Genomic DNA, 16,117 nt, shown 5'->3' on the forward strand with positions numbered 1-16,117 from the left:
GTGGTGCACGGACTTTTCATGGGCTTCTGAAGGGCGCCAGGGTAACTATGTCTTTATAAGGACAACTGTGTATGTCCTTATAAATATGCAAATCGTGGCAGCGCCGAGCTCATTCCAGTTCCGAGAGGGCCCACACCCACCTCCTGGTCTTCCCGGTCGCCTACACCCAGCGGGCCGGGGGCTCGCTCTGGACCACACTGGCCTCTCCCGGGGTGCCTGCTCCGCGGGATGAGCTCTGTCCCGCCTCGGGCGCCCGCCGCCCAACCCCTCCCCCAGCGCGTCCTGGGAGCCCAGCCCCGCCCCGCCCCGCCCCCGGCGCGAGCCCGGAGCCCCGCCTAGCCGCTCAACTCCGCCCCCGGAGAATGCCCGGAGCCCCGCCCGTCCGGCAAGAAAGCGCAGGCTCGGCGCCACCGCCCACGCTCAGTCATGCTGTTGGTGGCTGGCTGGGCCCGCGCGTGACCGGCATGAGCGCGTTCGCGGGCTAGTGACCGCGTGAGGGATGGACTGCGGCTCCGTCGCGAACGAGAAGCCGAAGCGCCGCCGGCGGCTTCTGCTCTCCCTGGCCGCCGGCCGCGGTGGAGGCCCTGGAGGCCGCGGCGTCCCCACGTGCCGCCTCCTGCCCGGGCTCCTCGGCGGTCTGGGGGCGCTGCGCCCCCGCGCCCCGGCGGCCGGCGGTGGCGCGTCACGTGCCTCCCCGCTGCTCCTCCTCCTGCTGCTGCCCTCCCCGCGCCTGGCCGCTGCCACCCCGCGCCGGCCGTTGGCGGACTGGGAGCGCTCGCGCGCCGGGCCCTCGGCCGCCCCGGCGGGGCGCGGCGGCGCGAGGAGGTGCCAGCCAGGCCTGGCCCCGGGCGTCGCCTGTGCGGCGGGCGCGCTCCACCTGTGCCTCGGCCAGGTGGCCGCCCTCGCTTCCTCCAGGAGAGGTGAGGGCCGGGGCGGCGGGATCTGGGCGGGTCAGCCGAGGTCGCCGGGCTCCTCCGGGCGTGGGGATTGAAGGTCTGTCTGGTCCCGCCCTCTGGGCCAAGCAAACCTGGGCTTCCTCGGGTGAAAAGACCCGAATTATTCGGAATGCGGGCACCAGGTGTCTGGCGCAATTCGTGATGGGCTGCGGCGGGGTGGGGTGGGGGCGGTGCGTGCGGGCCCACTGCCCGCGCGTTTGTAGAGCCGTTTTGTCAGGTGCACAGCGTTTGGGGGCTCGGGTGAATGGGTGTGCAGGAAGCTGCCGAGTTGAGGCTCGAAGCTCTGGGAGGCGAAGGGATTGTTTCACAATTTAATTGCAAACTCTCGTGGGTTCATTACTCTGCCTGGCACTTTTCTGGGAACTCGGGATGGTTATCAGTCAACAAACTCTTTTCCTTCTTGGCAATTAATTGTAGCAGAGGAGATTAATATATATGCATATATATATAATAACATCTGATAAACGCTGTCGGAAAAAATAGAGGGGGTAAAGGTTAGGAAGTGGAGTAGGCCTTCAGTTGCTAATTTAAATGGAATCCTTGGAATAAGTTTGTTTCACTGAGAAGTTGGCATTTCATTAAATACTTTAAGGAGGTGAGAGCAGTCAGTCACGGCCTGCATGAGATTAGACTCAGTTTACTAGATTGCAAATTGCCGATTAAAAAATCATCTGGGAGAATCCTTATTAATTAGCAAACTTGGCAAAAATCTAACTTTGGATAGTCTATGCATATCCATCAGTGGCTATCAGTAACTACACTGATGGCTATTTAAAAAAACATTTTTCTCAACAGACATGCTCGGTAAATATTAGTTGCATCTAAAATTTAAGAATACCTTTGACTGGGGGAGAAACTGGTTGGTAGTGCAAAGAGTGAAAGCAGCTTTATGTACAGAGGCTGGGAAATGAGTGGGGAACTCTGTCAGTGTCCTGCAGTACCTGTGAGTCTTTATTTCTGTACTTTGCCTTTTGTTGCTCTTTTTTTGACAAACTGGTAATTTGTGATTTGCTTTCCTCTCATAATTCCATCAGCTAATGAGAATTTTGTCCCTTTGTCTTCAGCCTAGTGATCTGTTTGGTGTCCAAGGTTCTCAGTAGAGCTACTTAGACTTAAGGATGTTTAAGAATAGGAAATTTGTGCTCATTTTCCTCCTCTGTCCGGGGCTAACTTTGGGCTTCTTTTGTGTGTGTGTTTTCACATCCTTTTGATATGCTGAAGATCCCCCCAAAGGAGAATTACATATTACACTTTAACATAGCTCTCTTTACTTGTTTCCCGGTTATTAGTGGGAATTCATAGTTCTTGGGCCTCGTTTTGTTGTCACAATAAAGGAGGAAAAGTGAGTCAGAGGTGTTCCCAGTGCCAGAGTACTGCTGTGCCCCCAGGCGCTGCCCTATGATAGAGGCAAGACGGAATTCACCCTCCATCAGCCAGAGTTGGAGGGCCAAGTGGCAAGTGACTAGGCCCTTTCTCCTCTTTTCAGCCCGCAGTATATCTTTGAAATAAGCTTGCAGTTTTGTTTTAAATCACATGAATGATTATTGTTATTAGAAAAAAGGAATTTGGGACTAAAATAATCCCATCACTTTTCACAAGCCAGTTCTAGACCCAAATGTTCTGAAGCTCCCTGACCCACGGGACAGTCCAGCACGGTGGGCAGGGTGGCTTGTAAAGAGCCCTGTAAGAGGTGCAATCATTCATTAATTCATTTATCTGCCATCCAGCTCGGGCTGTTCTGTGTCAGGGTCTCTTCTCATGGAGGCCAGTTTTTGCCCAGGGCTGGAGATAAAGGATGAAAACAGAGGTGCCACATTTAAGTGAGCTCACTTATGTGAAAAGGGAAGACCATAGGTGAAGAGCAGAAAGGAGTTCATCTCAAACTTTCTTTCTAGATAGTCTCTAGATTTGGATCTTAGAATTCATACAGTTGAATTTACTTTTAAGTTATTTCTGGCCTGCAGTATACCAGGCCCTCTCCTAGTGACACAAAAATAACTGGCCGCTCTTGGGGAGCTTGGACTAATATACAGACATGGGAATAAACGTAAGTGCTGTTGTAGAGCTATCTGTACTGGGCTGAGAACACAGATAAGGAAGCAATAAAGGTTGCTCCCTGACCTGGGAGGAGGTAGCAGAGAGAACCTTACAGGGTAGCATAATGCCCTGCCCGGAACATAATGGATGCTTAGCACGTTGTCACATTGGATGAGGAAGGGTAAAAAGGATGCTTAAAATTTACCAGTTGAGAAAGGGGAGCAAGCCAAGCTTAAGGATGGAGTACCAAGGTCTGCACGTGCAGGAAACAGAATAGTTTAGGTGGCTAGAGCAAAAGCTGAAATGATAAGTGGCTAAATTAGGACAGGCTTTGTATGCCTTGCCAAGGGCCTTACACTATAGGCTAGTGCTTCTTTGAATCTAAGCACCATCCCGCCCACCTTTTTTTTTAACCATTAAACACACACATGCATACACGAGTTGTTGCATTTTATATTTTGTCAGTCTGCAAACCGTGTTTGGTACAGAGTGATTCCTGGCTCTCTGGTACTTACCTTGGTGCAGACTGTGACCACGGCCACCCCACTCTTTCCACGTTGCTAGTAATTTGGGAACCACTGCTGTTGTCTTACAGAAAAGCAGCAGATCTGTAGGGTCCTGTCCATGTCACACTTTTTGCTTACTTGGAATTTCCTTTGAGTGTTTAGGGGTTGAGAATAAGAGTTGATTAGCTGAAGTATTTTTCTGGTCATTTAGGACAGGTACTGAGAAAACCTTTGAACTTTGAGTTAGTAGATGGCTATTCTGTCTTCTCCCATGCTTCTACAACACCTGGCATCATGAAAAAGTAAGAACAAGTATGAAGCAAGATTTTTATATAGCTATGTTTATTACATTTAAATGAAAGATTTTTTTTGTTTTATATCGTTCATCTCTCTTTTTTCTTTTCCTGTCAAAATGTCTTTTTTAGTGTGATTGTAAGGAGGTGTTACGTTTAAATGTCCTTTCTCGGCAAAATGACAAGTTCGCATTGCAATCGTTCTATGTTTTCTTAAAGCTGTTTTTTGTGGTTTGTGGGATACAAAAGCCAGGAAACCATTACTATACTACTTCCTTAAAATGAGCACCTTGAAACAGGTTTACAAAACAGGTTGGATCTGTGGTTAAACGCACAGAAATCCATAGCAAAGGTAATATATAAATTGTTAGAACACATTGCGCCAAAGGTAGGCTTTTGCAAAGACAAGGAAAGAAAACTACAGACCAATATCTTTATGAAAACACTAGCAAACCAAATCCAGCAATATGTAAAAAGGAGTATACACCATGACCAAGTGGGATTCTGTCTCAGGAATAGCAGGTTCACTTAACATCTGAAAATCTATTCATGTAGTACGCCATATCCACAACATACAGGAGAGAAACTACATGATCATCGCAAAAGACAAAGAATTTGACAGAATTCCATACCTCTTCGTGTTAAAGAACACTTGACAAGTTTGGAACAGAGGGACCCGCCTCACCTTATAAAGGGCATCTGAAATACCCACAGCTACCATCATACTTAATGGTGAAAGAAGGAGTGTTTTCCCTCCAAAGTCTGGAGCAAGGATGTCTGCTGTCACCATTCCATTCAACACTCTACTAGAAGTTCTAGCCAGGGCAGTTAGGCAAGAAAATGAAAAGGCATCCAGATTGTAAAAGAAGTAAATTATCACTGTTCACAGATGACATGACTTGGTACATAGAAAACTCTAAGGAATTCACTAAAAAAACTATTAAAGCTTATTAACAAATTTAGCAAGATTGCAAGATACAAGATCAATATACAAATTGTACAAAAGCAAAAATCAGTTGTATTTCTATATACTAACAACGAAAAATCTAAAAAACAGTTCCCTTTACAGTAGCATCAAAAGGAATAAAATACTTAAATTTCACCCAAAAAAGGGGCAAAAGTTATACTCTGAAACCTACATATAACATTATTAAAGAAATTAAAGACCTAAATAAATGGAGAGACATCCCATGTTCATGGTTGGAAGAATTTAGTATTGTTAAGATGGCAGTACTCCCCCAAATTGACCTACAGATTTAACACAATCTCTATCAAAGTTTCAAGTGGCTTCTTTGCAGAAATTGATAAACTGATCCTAAAATTCATATGGAAATGCAAGGGACTCAGAATAGCCAAAACAATCTTGAAAAAGAACAAAATTGGAGGCCTCACTTCCTGATGTCAAAACTTACTACAGAGTTACAAGTAATCAAGAAAATGTGGCACTGGCAGAAGGGCAGACATAAATCAATGGCATAGAATGGAGAATCCACAGATAAATCCTCCCACTTATAGTCAGTTGATTTTTGATGAGAGTCACAAGACAATTTAAGGGAGAAAATAGTGCTGGGACAACTGGACCTCCACATGCAAAAGGATGAAGTTGAACCCCCATCTCACACCATATACAGAAATCAACTCAAAAGGCTCAAAGACCTAAATGTGAGACCTAAAACTGCAAAACTCTTAGGAGAAAACAGATGTAAATCTCTGTGTGCTCAGATCAGCCAGTGGTTTCTTGGATATGACACCAAAAGCATAAGGAACAAAAGAAAAAGATAAATTGGACTTAATTAAAATTAAAAAGTTTTGTGCTTCAAAAGGCACCATCAAGAAAGTAAAAGCCAACCCACAGAACGGGAATATTTGCAAATCATACATGTGATAAGGAACGTGTATCTAAAATGTATAAAGAATGCTCTTAATTCAGTAATAAAAAGATAACCCAAATTTTTTTAATGGGCAAAGGGTCTGAATGGATATTTCTCCAAGGAAGATATACAAATGGCCAATAAGTGCATGAAAAGATGTACATCATTAACCATCAGGGAACTGCAAATCAAAACTACAATGAGATACCACTTTACACCCAATAGGATAATTATAATAAAAAAGACAGATAATAACAATGTTGAGGATGGGGAGAAATTGGAACCCTCATACAGTTAGTCCTTCAACTGATGACGAGGTAAAAAAAAAATGGCATATCTATACCATGAAATATTATTTGGCAATAAAAGGAAATAAGATGCTGACATACTACACTGGTGGGTGAACCTTGAAAATATCACTGTATGTAAAAGAAACCAGTCACAAAATATCACATATCCTAATGATTCTATTCAAATGAAATGTCCAGAGTAGGCAAATTCATAGAGACAGAAAATAGATAAGTGATTGCTGGAGGGGAGTAGGAAGATGAGGGGGTGATAGCTAGAGCGTAGCTAGAGGCTGTAGGGTTTCTTTGGGGATGATGAAAATGTTCTGAAGTTGATTGTGGGATGGTTGCACAGCACTGTAAATATACTGAAAACAACTGGAGTATATATTTGAAATGGGTGAATCATATGTATCTAAGTTATGTCTCAATTAAGCTGTTGTAAAAAACCAGATAGACTTTTGAGGTATGCCCTGTTTTTTCATGGTGCTGAGTTGCTTTTGTTTATCATCAAACATCCACCTGTTTACCATCCACCTGTTTTCAACCGTATTGTCCTTTCCATTCTAGAGTTGAGCGTCTGTGCTGGGAACCTGCGTCTGGAGAGCAAAAGGAGAGATTTCACCTCTTCTCGGAGTAGGAAGCTTTACTTTGACACCCATGCCTTAGTGTGTTTACTCGAAGAAAATGGTAATCCTCTCTCATTTGGTTACTTAGTGCCATAGAAAAACACTATAAATTAGGACTTCCCTTATGATCTTATCAAATTTCTCTTATTTCTCTTTGACTTTTAAGTCTGTAGGTAATCTTTTGGTCAGTCTCCATTTTTTTAAGTCCTTGTTTTTTGTTTAAGCACATTTTTGCTTCATCAGTACAATTGAGACTTTTCTCCCACATATTCTCTTTGTCCAAGTGAAGCGTATGTTTATAACATTACTCTGGAAGTATAGTATTACAGGTGAAAAATTAGACGTAAGCCAGTAAAACTCAGGAATGATTCCTATGACAGCTGTCTAAGCACGAAAGTGATAGTTTCGTTCCTGTGCATCTTGTGTGCTTTAAAATTTTTATGAAATTAAAATGTTGCTGAGCAACAATTATTGATAATTTCAACTTGTGATTTTTTAAAAATATTCAGACTTTTTCTCTTACTGCTGTTGAGTTAACTAATGTAAAAGATTGCTCTGACATGTATGATAGTTATTGAAAGTGCACTTAGTATACAGGTAGCATTCTCATATTTAATCTTATCTAGACAAATATACAATTTAATACACATTATAATTCTCTCTATTGTGACACATATATTCTCAAAATCAGAATCTCAGATATCATAGCTTATGTCTGAAATAAATCTGTTTTGACTTTATTGTATAGTTATTCCTCCTGTTGTGTGTGTTCATATCTGAAAAGCCGCCCTGTGTAGACGTGCTTTACGTGCCCAGGACACCGTGTTCGGGTGAATCTTTCTGTGCTTACATGGGACAGTTAGCAGCTCTGGGTTCGAGCTCTGCCACGTTCCAGCTGCATGGTCTCACAGTCCTTTCTGCCTTCTCAGTTCCCATTTCCCCCTTGGTAGCGTGGGCATAATAAGAATTCCAAAGAGCCCTCTGAGTATTAAGTAATGTACTTGAATGCACTTTGGGAAAACTGTCACGTGCTCTGTGATAATTTTTACAGCTTTTCTTCTCAAACTTGAAACAGTTGGCCTTTTTCACCAAGACTTCTTTCAGCTCAGAATTTAAAAAAGAAAAGTAAAAGTGAGAAGAGGGGCATCTAAAATTATGTTGTTAAGCAGAAGTCTTTCTACTTTTCTTTTTCTTTCATTCTGTTTCTTTTTCTTTTTTCTTTTTGATGGGCCTGTGTTCTTGTATTCAAAGTAACCAATTGTAAAAAGACATCTTAGAGATAATAGGGGCATCTCAACATACACTAGATGTTTGATGATATTAAAGGAACATCATTAATTTACTTATACGTAACTATGGCCAGGTAGCTGCAGTGGTCCCAAATCCTGTTTCCCAGTGAGAGGTGGTATTTGTTTCCCCTCCCCACTTTCAAAATCCATTTATTTATTTATTTTTGACAAATTAGAAATAGCAGATGTTGAATGTTTAAAATGTGATGTTTCAATATATGTACTGCCTGCTTTTCTTGATTTTCAAGCCCTGGCCCATGAATATTTGCATATTTCAAGACCAGTGATGTGAAGACCCCACTGGATGTAGGGTGTGAAGGTGCTTGCATGAATGATGGGTGTCTGCGATGGCTGGGTCAGGATAAGGCCAGGAAGGACCCCTCAAGGAATGTTCCATCCTTTATCCCTTTTTCTCTCCAGAGTTATGTCTCTTGATTCACAAAACTTTCTCTGTGTCTGTAATCTCACTAGCCCTGATTCTGTCCCATTCTCTCATTCCTACAAAAAATTAATTTGCATATGGCAACCCAGGAGGTTTTCAGGCTTCTCCTTTTCCTTATCCTCTCTCCTCTTATAGGTGGTTCTAAATTATAAGGCTTTAAAGTTTCTTTTCTTATCAGCGTAAGTTCTCTTTGGTCTCCCTCTTTATTTTCTTCATAATTCCCAAACCTAATTATGTTTAACTATGAACTCTTATTAATGTTTAAAAAATTTTCAAAAGACATGTTCATTTTTTAAAAATTAGGAAGACAGAAAAGAAACAAGAAAAACTACTGTGAATCCCAGTACCAGAGTTAAACCGTGTTCACATTTGGGTGATTTTTTTCTAGCTGTTCATGACCCACACATTGAAAATTAAAGGATTTTGAATAAATTGAAAAGAGTAGGTCCTTGGAGGTCTTTTTGTCTCCTTTAAATTTGTTGCTTTGTGTTTTGTTTTTTTTTTTTTGATTATAAAATATGCTTAATCTCATCCAAATTGAATCACTTATAACTTTATCCAAACAAATGTGCCATGGATTAATTACAAGAATCAGTAAATTCTTCTGAAGTTCTTATAGCTGGAAGTATTTAACAGAAAGAATTGTATTCCAGGGACTTATGCATCTTAAGCATTTAAAATTAAGCAATTTAATTAGAATTTTCAATGTGAAATATGTTACTACCTAAAGTTATTAAAAACAGTAGCACTGCTGATTTGAGTCTTTATGTTATTCAGTTCAGCAGCATTTATTGAGTATAAAAGAATATATTTTTTCCAGTTTGAGCCCCCCCTCACTCGTGATTGAGGAAAATTATGGAAGAAAAATATGAGCCAATTTTGTCTTTTAACATTAAGTAAATTAACAGCTGAATTATTATTTATATAGCCACTGATTTGACCGATTTGTGCTGGAAATAAAATAAATAAGCTTTCTCTACTTACGTAAATTATTGTTTACTAACATGTACATTTTGAAATTAAGGAAGTCATATCCATTGTAGAAAATTTAGACAACACAATTACCTAGAATCTTTGTTAAATTACAGAAGAAATAAATTGTATCTATAGTTTTGAGTCTTGCATCTTTTCACTTGACCTTGCACTGCAGGCATCCCCTGTGTCATTAGGCATTCTCTTTTTGAAAACATGGTTTTTGATGGCTAGGAGGGACGTCAGAGCTCAGTCATCCCAACCCCTCATTTTACACGAGGAAACGGTCCGATGTGTCCTACTTGTTCCAAGTGACAGACACATCACAGCCTGTGGCTAGACTCTACCCTCCTGCTACACTAGGCTTTCCACCTGCTTCTGAATTCAGACATCACCTGCGTGTGTCAGTTTGCATTCTCCCCCTTTCTATGAAAGATTTTTTTATTCTGGCAACTAGAGTCTCCTGAGTGACTGTCTTTGTGTGTTTGCCTAGGGTTTACTACTCAACAAGCAGAAATCATTGTCTCTGCCTTAGTCAAGATCATGGAGGCCAACATGGATATTGTCTACAAAGATATGGTCACCAAGATGCAGCAGGTAGCTTTGCTGGGGCACTTGAGCAAATTTGAAATCTAATGATGGGGTATTATTTGTAATATATGTTTTGGGATAATATACTGTTGAAAAGCATATAGTAATTTTAACAGAAATGAGAGACAGATGGTTACAGTGGCATAAAAAATATTTATTCAAAGCTATTTAGTCAGCTGTTATAGAATCACTTATGTTTGAAAACTGACTATTCTAGTCAACCATGCTTTAATAAATGGAGATGTGGCTAGAATTATAGCAGCTGGTCCTCTGACTGCAGCCCTTTTAACTGTGATTCACTTGATGTCGATACTGGAAATGAGTTCTTATTCTTTTCTCATTTTCAGACAGAGGAGGACCTTGCTGAACCTCTTCTTTCTTTCTTTCTTTTTTTTTTAAGATGTTGGGGGTAGGAGTTTATTAATTTTATTTATTTATTTTTGCTGTGTTGGGTCTTTGTTTCTGTGCAAGGGCTTTCTCTACTTGTGGCAAGTGGGGACCACTCTTCATCGCGGTGCGCGGGCCTCTCACTGTCGCGGCCTCTCTTGCTGCGGAGCACGGGCTCCAGATGCGCAGGCTCAGTAGTTGTGGCTCACGGGCCTAGTTGCTCCGCAGCATGTGGGATCTTCCCAGACCAGGGCTCGAACCTGTGTCCCCTGCATTAGCAGGCAGATTCTCAACCACTGTGCCACCAGGGAAGCCCCGAACCTCTTTCTTTGTTCCCGTGTCCTTCTAGTTTCTCAATAAGATGATACTGGGTAGAGACAGTAGGAGGTAGACTTCCTAGGCCAGACTAGGTTATATGTTTTGTTTTTCTTTTCCCAGGAGATCACTCTTCAGGAAATAATGTCTCAGATTGCTAATGTGAAAAAAGATATGATTATTTTGGAGAAGAGTGAATTTTCAGCCCTCAGATCAGAAAATGAGGTAAAACTAAAGAACCGCTCATATTTACCAAATGCTTTATATTAAGACATTGAGATATGATATACATACACAAAAGTGTACAAACAAATGTACGTCTCGATGAATTTTCAGTATAGACTATCAGTCAAATCAAGAAATTAAAAAATATATATATATATTTTTTAAAAAGAAATAGACTGTGACCAGTGCTCCAGAAGTGCTTCTGACGCCCCCTTCTGGTCACTCCTCCCACAGCCGAAACCATTATCTTGGCTAACATGGGTATTGAGTGGTTTGGCTGTTCCAGAACTTTATCGGATGGAATCACAGCGTGTCTTGCAGTGATAGGTCATTCTTTTTCATTGTTTATAGTATTATAGGACTATGCCACATTATTCTACTGCGATGTATATTAGAGTTGTTTCCAGTTTGAGGTTATTATGAATAAGTGCTGCTGTAAAATATTGCTTTGTTTCTTAAAGTGTGGTGTTTGGGATCAGCGTTCAAACAATTGCTATCTTCGTGTCTTCCTTTATTTTCAGCCCTATTTAAAGTCCCATGAAGGAAGTTCATTTATTATCTGTTGGTTTTAATCTTATAAGAAACCACCTAGCAAAAGATCTTCTTTTGCTAGAAAAAGGTAAACTGTGAAACTGTCAAAGTTGTCTTGAAGTCAGTTATTTAAAGGTGGAATTAGTTAAAAGAAAAATTGAAGGAGGAATTGAAGCAGGGCCTCTGAAGGGAGATGAATATATTGAAAACAGTTGTGTTACTAATTTTATGTGGCCTTCAAGATGGATTAAGACGTATCTCAAGACACACCATGATTGTAGTACCATCCTGGCACAACAATCATTTCTGCCACTGAGACTATTCAATTATGGTTGTATTCTGAACGTGGCCAAATTTGTGTTGAATGAGGAAAGAACTTGTTCATAAATATATGTTCTAATAGTTGTTTATTATGTTTTTCTTATAATCGTCTAAATATATCCTTGACATTTCTTGTTAATGTGTTTTTAGAAAATAAAACTTGAACTGCATCGGTTAAAACAACAAGTAATGGTAAGATCTTCATTCCCGTTTGCTTGCTTGTTTATAATTACATAAGCTTAGTAATAAATATAATGTCCGAAATACTTATATGTTCTTAAAAACTTAATTCTGAGTTAAATATTTGTGTGATGTGTCTCGAAAGTACACATTGGAAGATTAACCAAGAACATAGCCAATGAATAAGTTACTGATGTCTGTAACCAAATTCATTAAGAAAATTGTGATCTAGAAGGAATGGAGTCATTTTTAAATAAAAAATTTTCTAAAATAGCCTCCTGGAACCTTTAGGTTATCTTAGGAGAGACTGTCTTTAGAGAATTACATGTAATTTTAAACTGCTGACTGTGCCAGCTGTTTGATTCTTTTTAAGTCGAAAGGACATTGATGTTAAAGAAGAAAAGGTTTTGATGAGTGTCAGAAGGAAGACTTTACTTAAACCAGAATTTAATATTTTACTTCTTTGAGTCCATCTCTGCTTTCCAAAGTTGTCCAAGGAACAGCTTGATTCATAAATTTCACAAGGTGATTGCATTGGGAATCTTGAGGTTAAAAGCAATAATAACCCACTCTAGACTGACTTAAACATAAAAGGGGATTATTTGTATGTATATTTGGGAAGTCCCAGCAGGGCTGACTGCAGAAGTCGCTTAGCCAGAGTCTCCTGACATCGCTAGTCTCCAGCTCCATTTCTCTGCGCGCCCTTGGCCCGGCCCTTTCCCTTAGCCCCTTCGGGTGGAGCAGTGAAGCAGCAGGTAAGGCTCACATCGTCACAGAGTTTGGATCTCTTACTTTGGATTTCTTTCTTTCTTTGTTGTTTGCCCTCCCACTAGGATGAAGTGATCAAAGTCCGAACAGATACCAAATTAGATTTCAATCTAGAAAAGAGCAGAGTGAAAGAATTGGTATGTTTCTTTACTAAAAATATAGTATGAATTAATTTTTTGCAGGATGGAACATTTGGTCAAGTCTGTTTACATACCATTCAGAAGTACTGTTAAAAATTTACCTGTATATCATTGTTAGACACAGTTTTTTCTTTATTTTGACTATATTTTGAATTAAGGCTTAAATTTGATGCCTTCGAAAGTAACATTAAAATTAAAATCTTGGTCAAATCAAGTTTGAATCTTGTATGTTTCAGAGATACTAAATTTTGTGTCACTTAGGCATGAATAAAGAAATTAAATTCAATCTTGATCTATTTGATATTGACTTAAACCTCTTCTGGTCCCGATTTTTCAAAAGTTAAGTTGAGGGCTTCCCTGGTGGCGCAGTGGCTGAGAGTCCGCCTGCCGATGCAGGGGACGCGGGTTCGTGCCCCGGTCCGGGAAGATCCCACGTGCCGCGGAGCGGCTGGGCCCGTGAGCCATGGCCGCTGAGCCTGCGCGTCCGGAGCCTGTGCTCTGCAGCGGGAGAGGCCACAACAGTGAGAGGCCCGCGTACCGCAAAAATAAAAAAAAGTTAAGTGGATTATCTGATTTGAATAATATTAAATTATTAATATTAAATAACATTAAATTCTTTGTTAAACATTCAACATTTAAAAAATATTTCCATATAGTTTTTTTAATAGAGAAATCTTAATGACTTTATTGCATTGTTTTGAAGTACAAATTCTAAATGATTCTTGAAGTTATATTAAATTGAAATTTTCTATTAGGGAAAGTAGTGCTATATATTTGTTACCAAAAAGATATCACAAAATGTGAGTTGTAAATAAGTGGAAGGGAGATAGATAGATAGATAGATAGATAGATATATGACATATATATGTGACATATATATATATATATATATACACACACACACACATACACACACACACACACACAATATATATATATGTCAGTACAACAACTTGTGGGATCCATGCCCAGGACCTAAGAAAACTGTGGAAATATTGCTCCACTGCCCTTTGAAATGCCCGTTTATGTGCATTTCAAAGGTAATACATATAAATACAATGTTTTTCCCTCAGGGTTTTCACAGTAACTTCTTGTTGTAAATTTTTTAATTTTAATGAGATATAATTGACATACAACATTACATTTCAGGTGTACAGTGTAATGATTCAATATTTTTATGTATTGTGAAATGATCACCACAGTAAGTCTGGTTAACATCCATCACCCACATAGTTACAAAACTTTTTTTCTTATGATGAGAACTTTTAAGATCCCCTCTCAGAAACTTTCAGCGGTACAATACAGTATTATTAACTCTAGGCACCATGCTGTACATTACATCCCCAGAACGCAGTTATTCTGTAACTGGACGTTTGTACCCTTTGACCCCCCTTCTCCCATTTCACCCCCTCCCCGCCCACCTCTGGCAGCCACCAATCTGTTCTCTGTATCTGTGAGCTTGGGTTTTTTGGGTTTTTTTTAGATTCCAAATATAAGTGAGATCATATGGCATGTGTCTTTCCCTGTCTGACTTAGTTCACTGAGCATAACACCCTCCAGGTCCATCCGTGTTCTTGCAAATGGCAAGATTTTTTTTTTATTTTATGACTGAGTAATACTCCGTTGCATATATATATATATACACACTGCATTCTCTTTATTCATTCATCCATCCATGGACACTTAGGTTCCTCCCATGTTTTCGCTATTGTAAGTAATGCTGCAATGAACATGGGGTACGATAAGTTGGATGTTTTATATGTGTTGGGTTGCCTCTAGTGACTTTTAACCCGTCTGTCTTCTTGTTCAGGCTGTATTTGAATTTCTTTATTTATTAGTTAGATACCTTTTTTATTCTCAGCATAAGCAGAAATAGGGCATATACAGCATTTTTTACTAACAAAGAACTGGATGCACATGCAGAAACTGAGTATTCACAGTTGATCATTGTCTCCTCATTTTTCACAATTTACTTATAACCAAAATGTGCTACAATGATAAATGAAGCTAATATTGAAATTCAGACAAGTACTTAACTGTATTTTGGAACTGCCTCTGGATTTCAAGAGTTAAGTTGAGCTTTGTTATACAGAATAATTATTATGTCCATGTTACTTGTCTTTCTAGTCTTGAAACACTTTTAACCTTGAAGATTAAATCACTTAGTATTACTAAAGTATGTAATGATCACTAGCATATGACTAGTATCTAGAAGAGGAAGAACTCTTTTGGTTACCTTTGTCCTTAGGGTTGTAGACTTAGCAGGAATTCCTTATTCACTTGATTTAGGAAGATGCCTGTAGCTAACCGAGCCAGGAAGAACTCCATTTAGGAGATTGGGAGATAGGGGATGTGAACAGGGATTAAAGCCAATGAATTTATGTGACTTACTAACCTAGCTGAGAAGTCATTCTTGGTAATCCTAAATTCAGATTACTCTGAAGTGCAGGGCGGTAGTATATCAGTATGCAGCTAACATGAATTTAACTGCACTGAGGAAGATAAACTATTCAAACCTCTCATTCTCTTGTTTAACAAAGTTATAATACTGTTTCAACAAAATTAACTGTGGTGATATTTACAGCCGGTTTCAAAAGCAGTGTAGCCTGTAAACTGCTTTGGGGTGCAGGGAGATGGAGCCATATAGATGTTATTTTAAAAATCATGGCAGGGCTTCCCTGGTGGCGCAGTGGTTGCGCGTCCGCCTGCCGATGCAGGGGAACCGGGTTCGCGCCCCGGTCTGGGAGGATCCCACGTGCCGCGGAGCGGCTGGGCCCGTGAGCCATGGCCGCTGAGCCTGCGCGTCCGGAGCCTGTGCTCCGCAACGGGAGAGGCCGCAGCAGAGGGAGGCCCGCATACCACAAAAAAAAAAAAAAAAAAAAATCATGGCAGTCTGTCATACAGAGTGAAGCAAGTCAGAAAGAGAAAAACAAATACCATATGCTAACACATATATATGGAATCTAAAGGAAAAAAAACTGGTTCTGAAGAACCTAGGGGCAGGACAGAACTAGAGATGCAGACGTAGAGAGTGGACTTGAGGACACGGGGAGGGGGAAGGGTAAGCTGGGACAAAGTGAGAGAGTGGCATGGACATATGTACACTACCAAACGTAAAATAGATAGCTAGTGGGAAGCAGCCGCGTAGCACAGGGAGATAAGATTTTTTTTTTTAAATCATGTTAATATCAAGACTTAGGTTTTTCTTTTCTCTTGTGGTTGAGTCAATATTGACTTAGTGAAAACTGGAGTTTTAAGGGGTGCAGAAAATCTTATTCCACCCTGCCCCCTGGTGGTGATCTGGCGCATAGCTCGCTCATGCTCTTTCTCTCTCTCTCTCTCTCTCTCTCTCTCTCTCTCTCTCTCTCTCTCTCTCT

At 40.5% G+C, this 16,117-nt stretch overlaps 1 protein-coding gene across 7 annotated transcripts in view; it reads left to right on the forward strand.

Moving 5' to 3' along the window:
* Positions 1 to 390: 390 nt before the first annotated feature.
* Positions 391 to 16,117, forward strand: part of MCUR1 (mitochondrial calcium uniporter regulator 1) — a 22,437-nt gene continuing 6,710 nt past the window's right edge. For 4 of the 7 annotated variants that reach the window (XR_003676873.2, XM_028479057.2, XM_028479058.2 and 1 more), the window contains exons 1-6: positions 404 to 920; positions 6,521 to 6,640; positions 9,776 to 9,879; positions 10,699 to 10,800; positions 11,803 to 11,844; positions 12,666 to 12,737. Coding sequence is in view for 4 of the 7 variants with exons in the window: in XM_028479057.2 (XP_028334858.1) it covers positions 500 to 920; positions 6,521 to 6,640; positions 9,776 to 9,879; positions 10,699 to 10,800; positions 11,803 to 11,844; positions 12,666 to 12,737 (861 nt within the window). In the remaining 3 variants the exon portion in view is untranslated. Of the gene's footprint in view, positions 921 to 6,520; positions 6,641 to 9,775; positions 9,880 to 10,698; positions 10,801 to 11,802; positions 11,845 to 12,665; positions 12,738 to 13,080; positions 13,296 to 16,117 lie in introns of all 7 variants that reach the window. The other 3 variants (XR_008615705.1, XR_008615704.1, XM_024121978.1) reach the window with 2 other exon arrangements.

Source organism: Physeter macrocephalus, chromosome 18 (assembly GCF_002837175.3).
Source record: "Physeter macrocephalus isolate SW-GA chromosome 18, ASM283717v5, whole genome shotgun sequence".
In the NCBI taxonomy this organism is placed as follows: Eukaryota; Metazoa; Chordata; class Mammalia; order Artiodactyla; family Physeteridae; genus Physeter; species Physeter macrocephalus.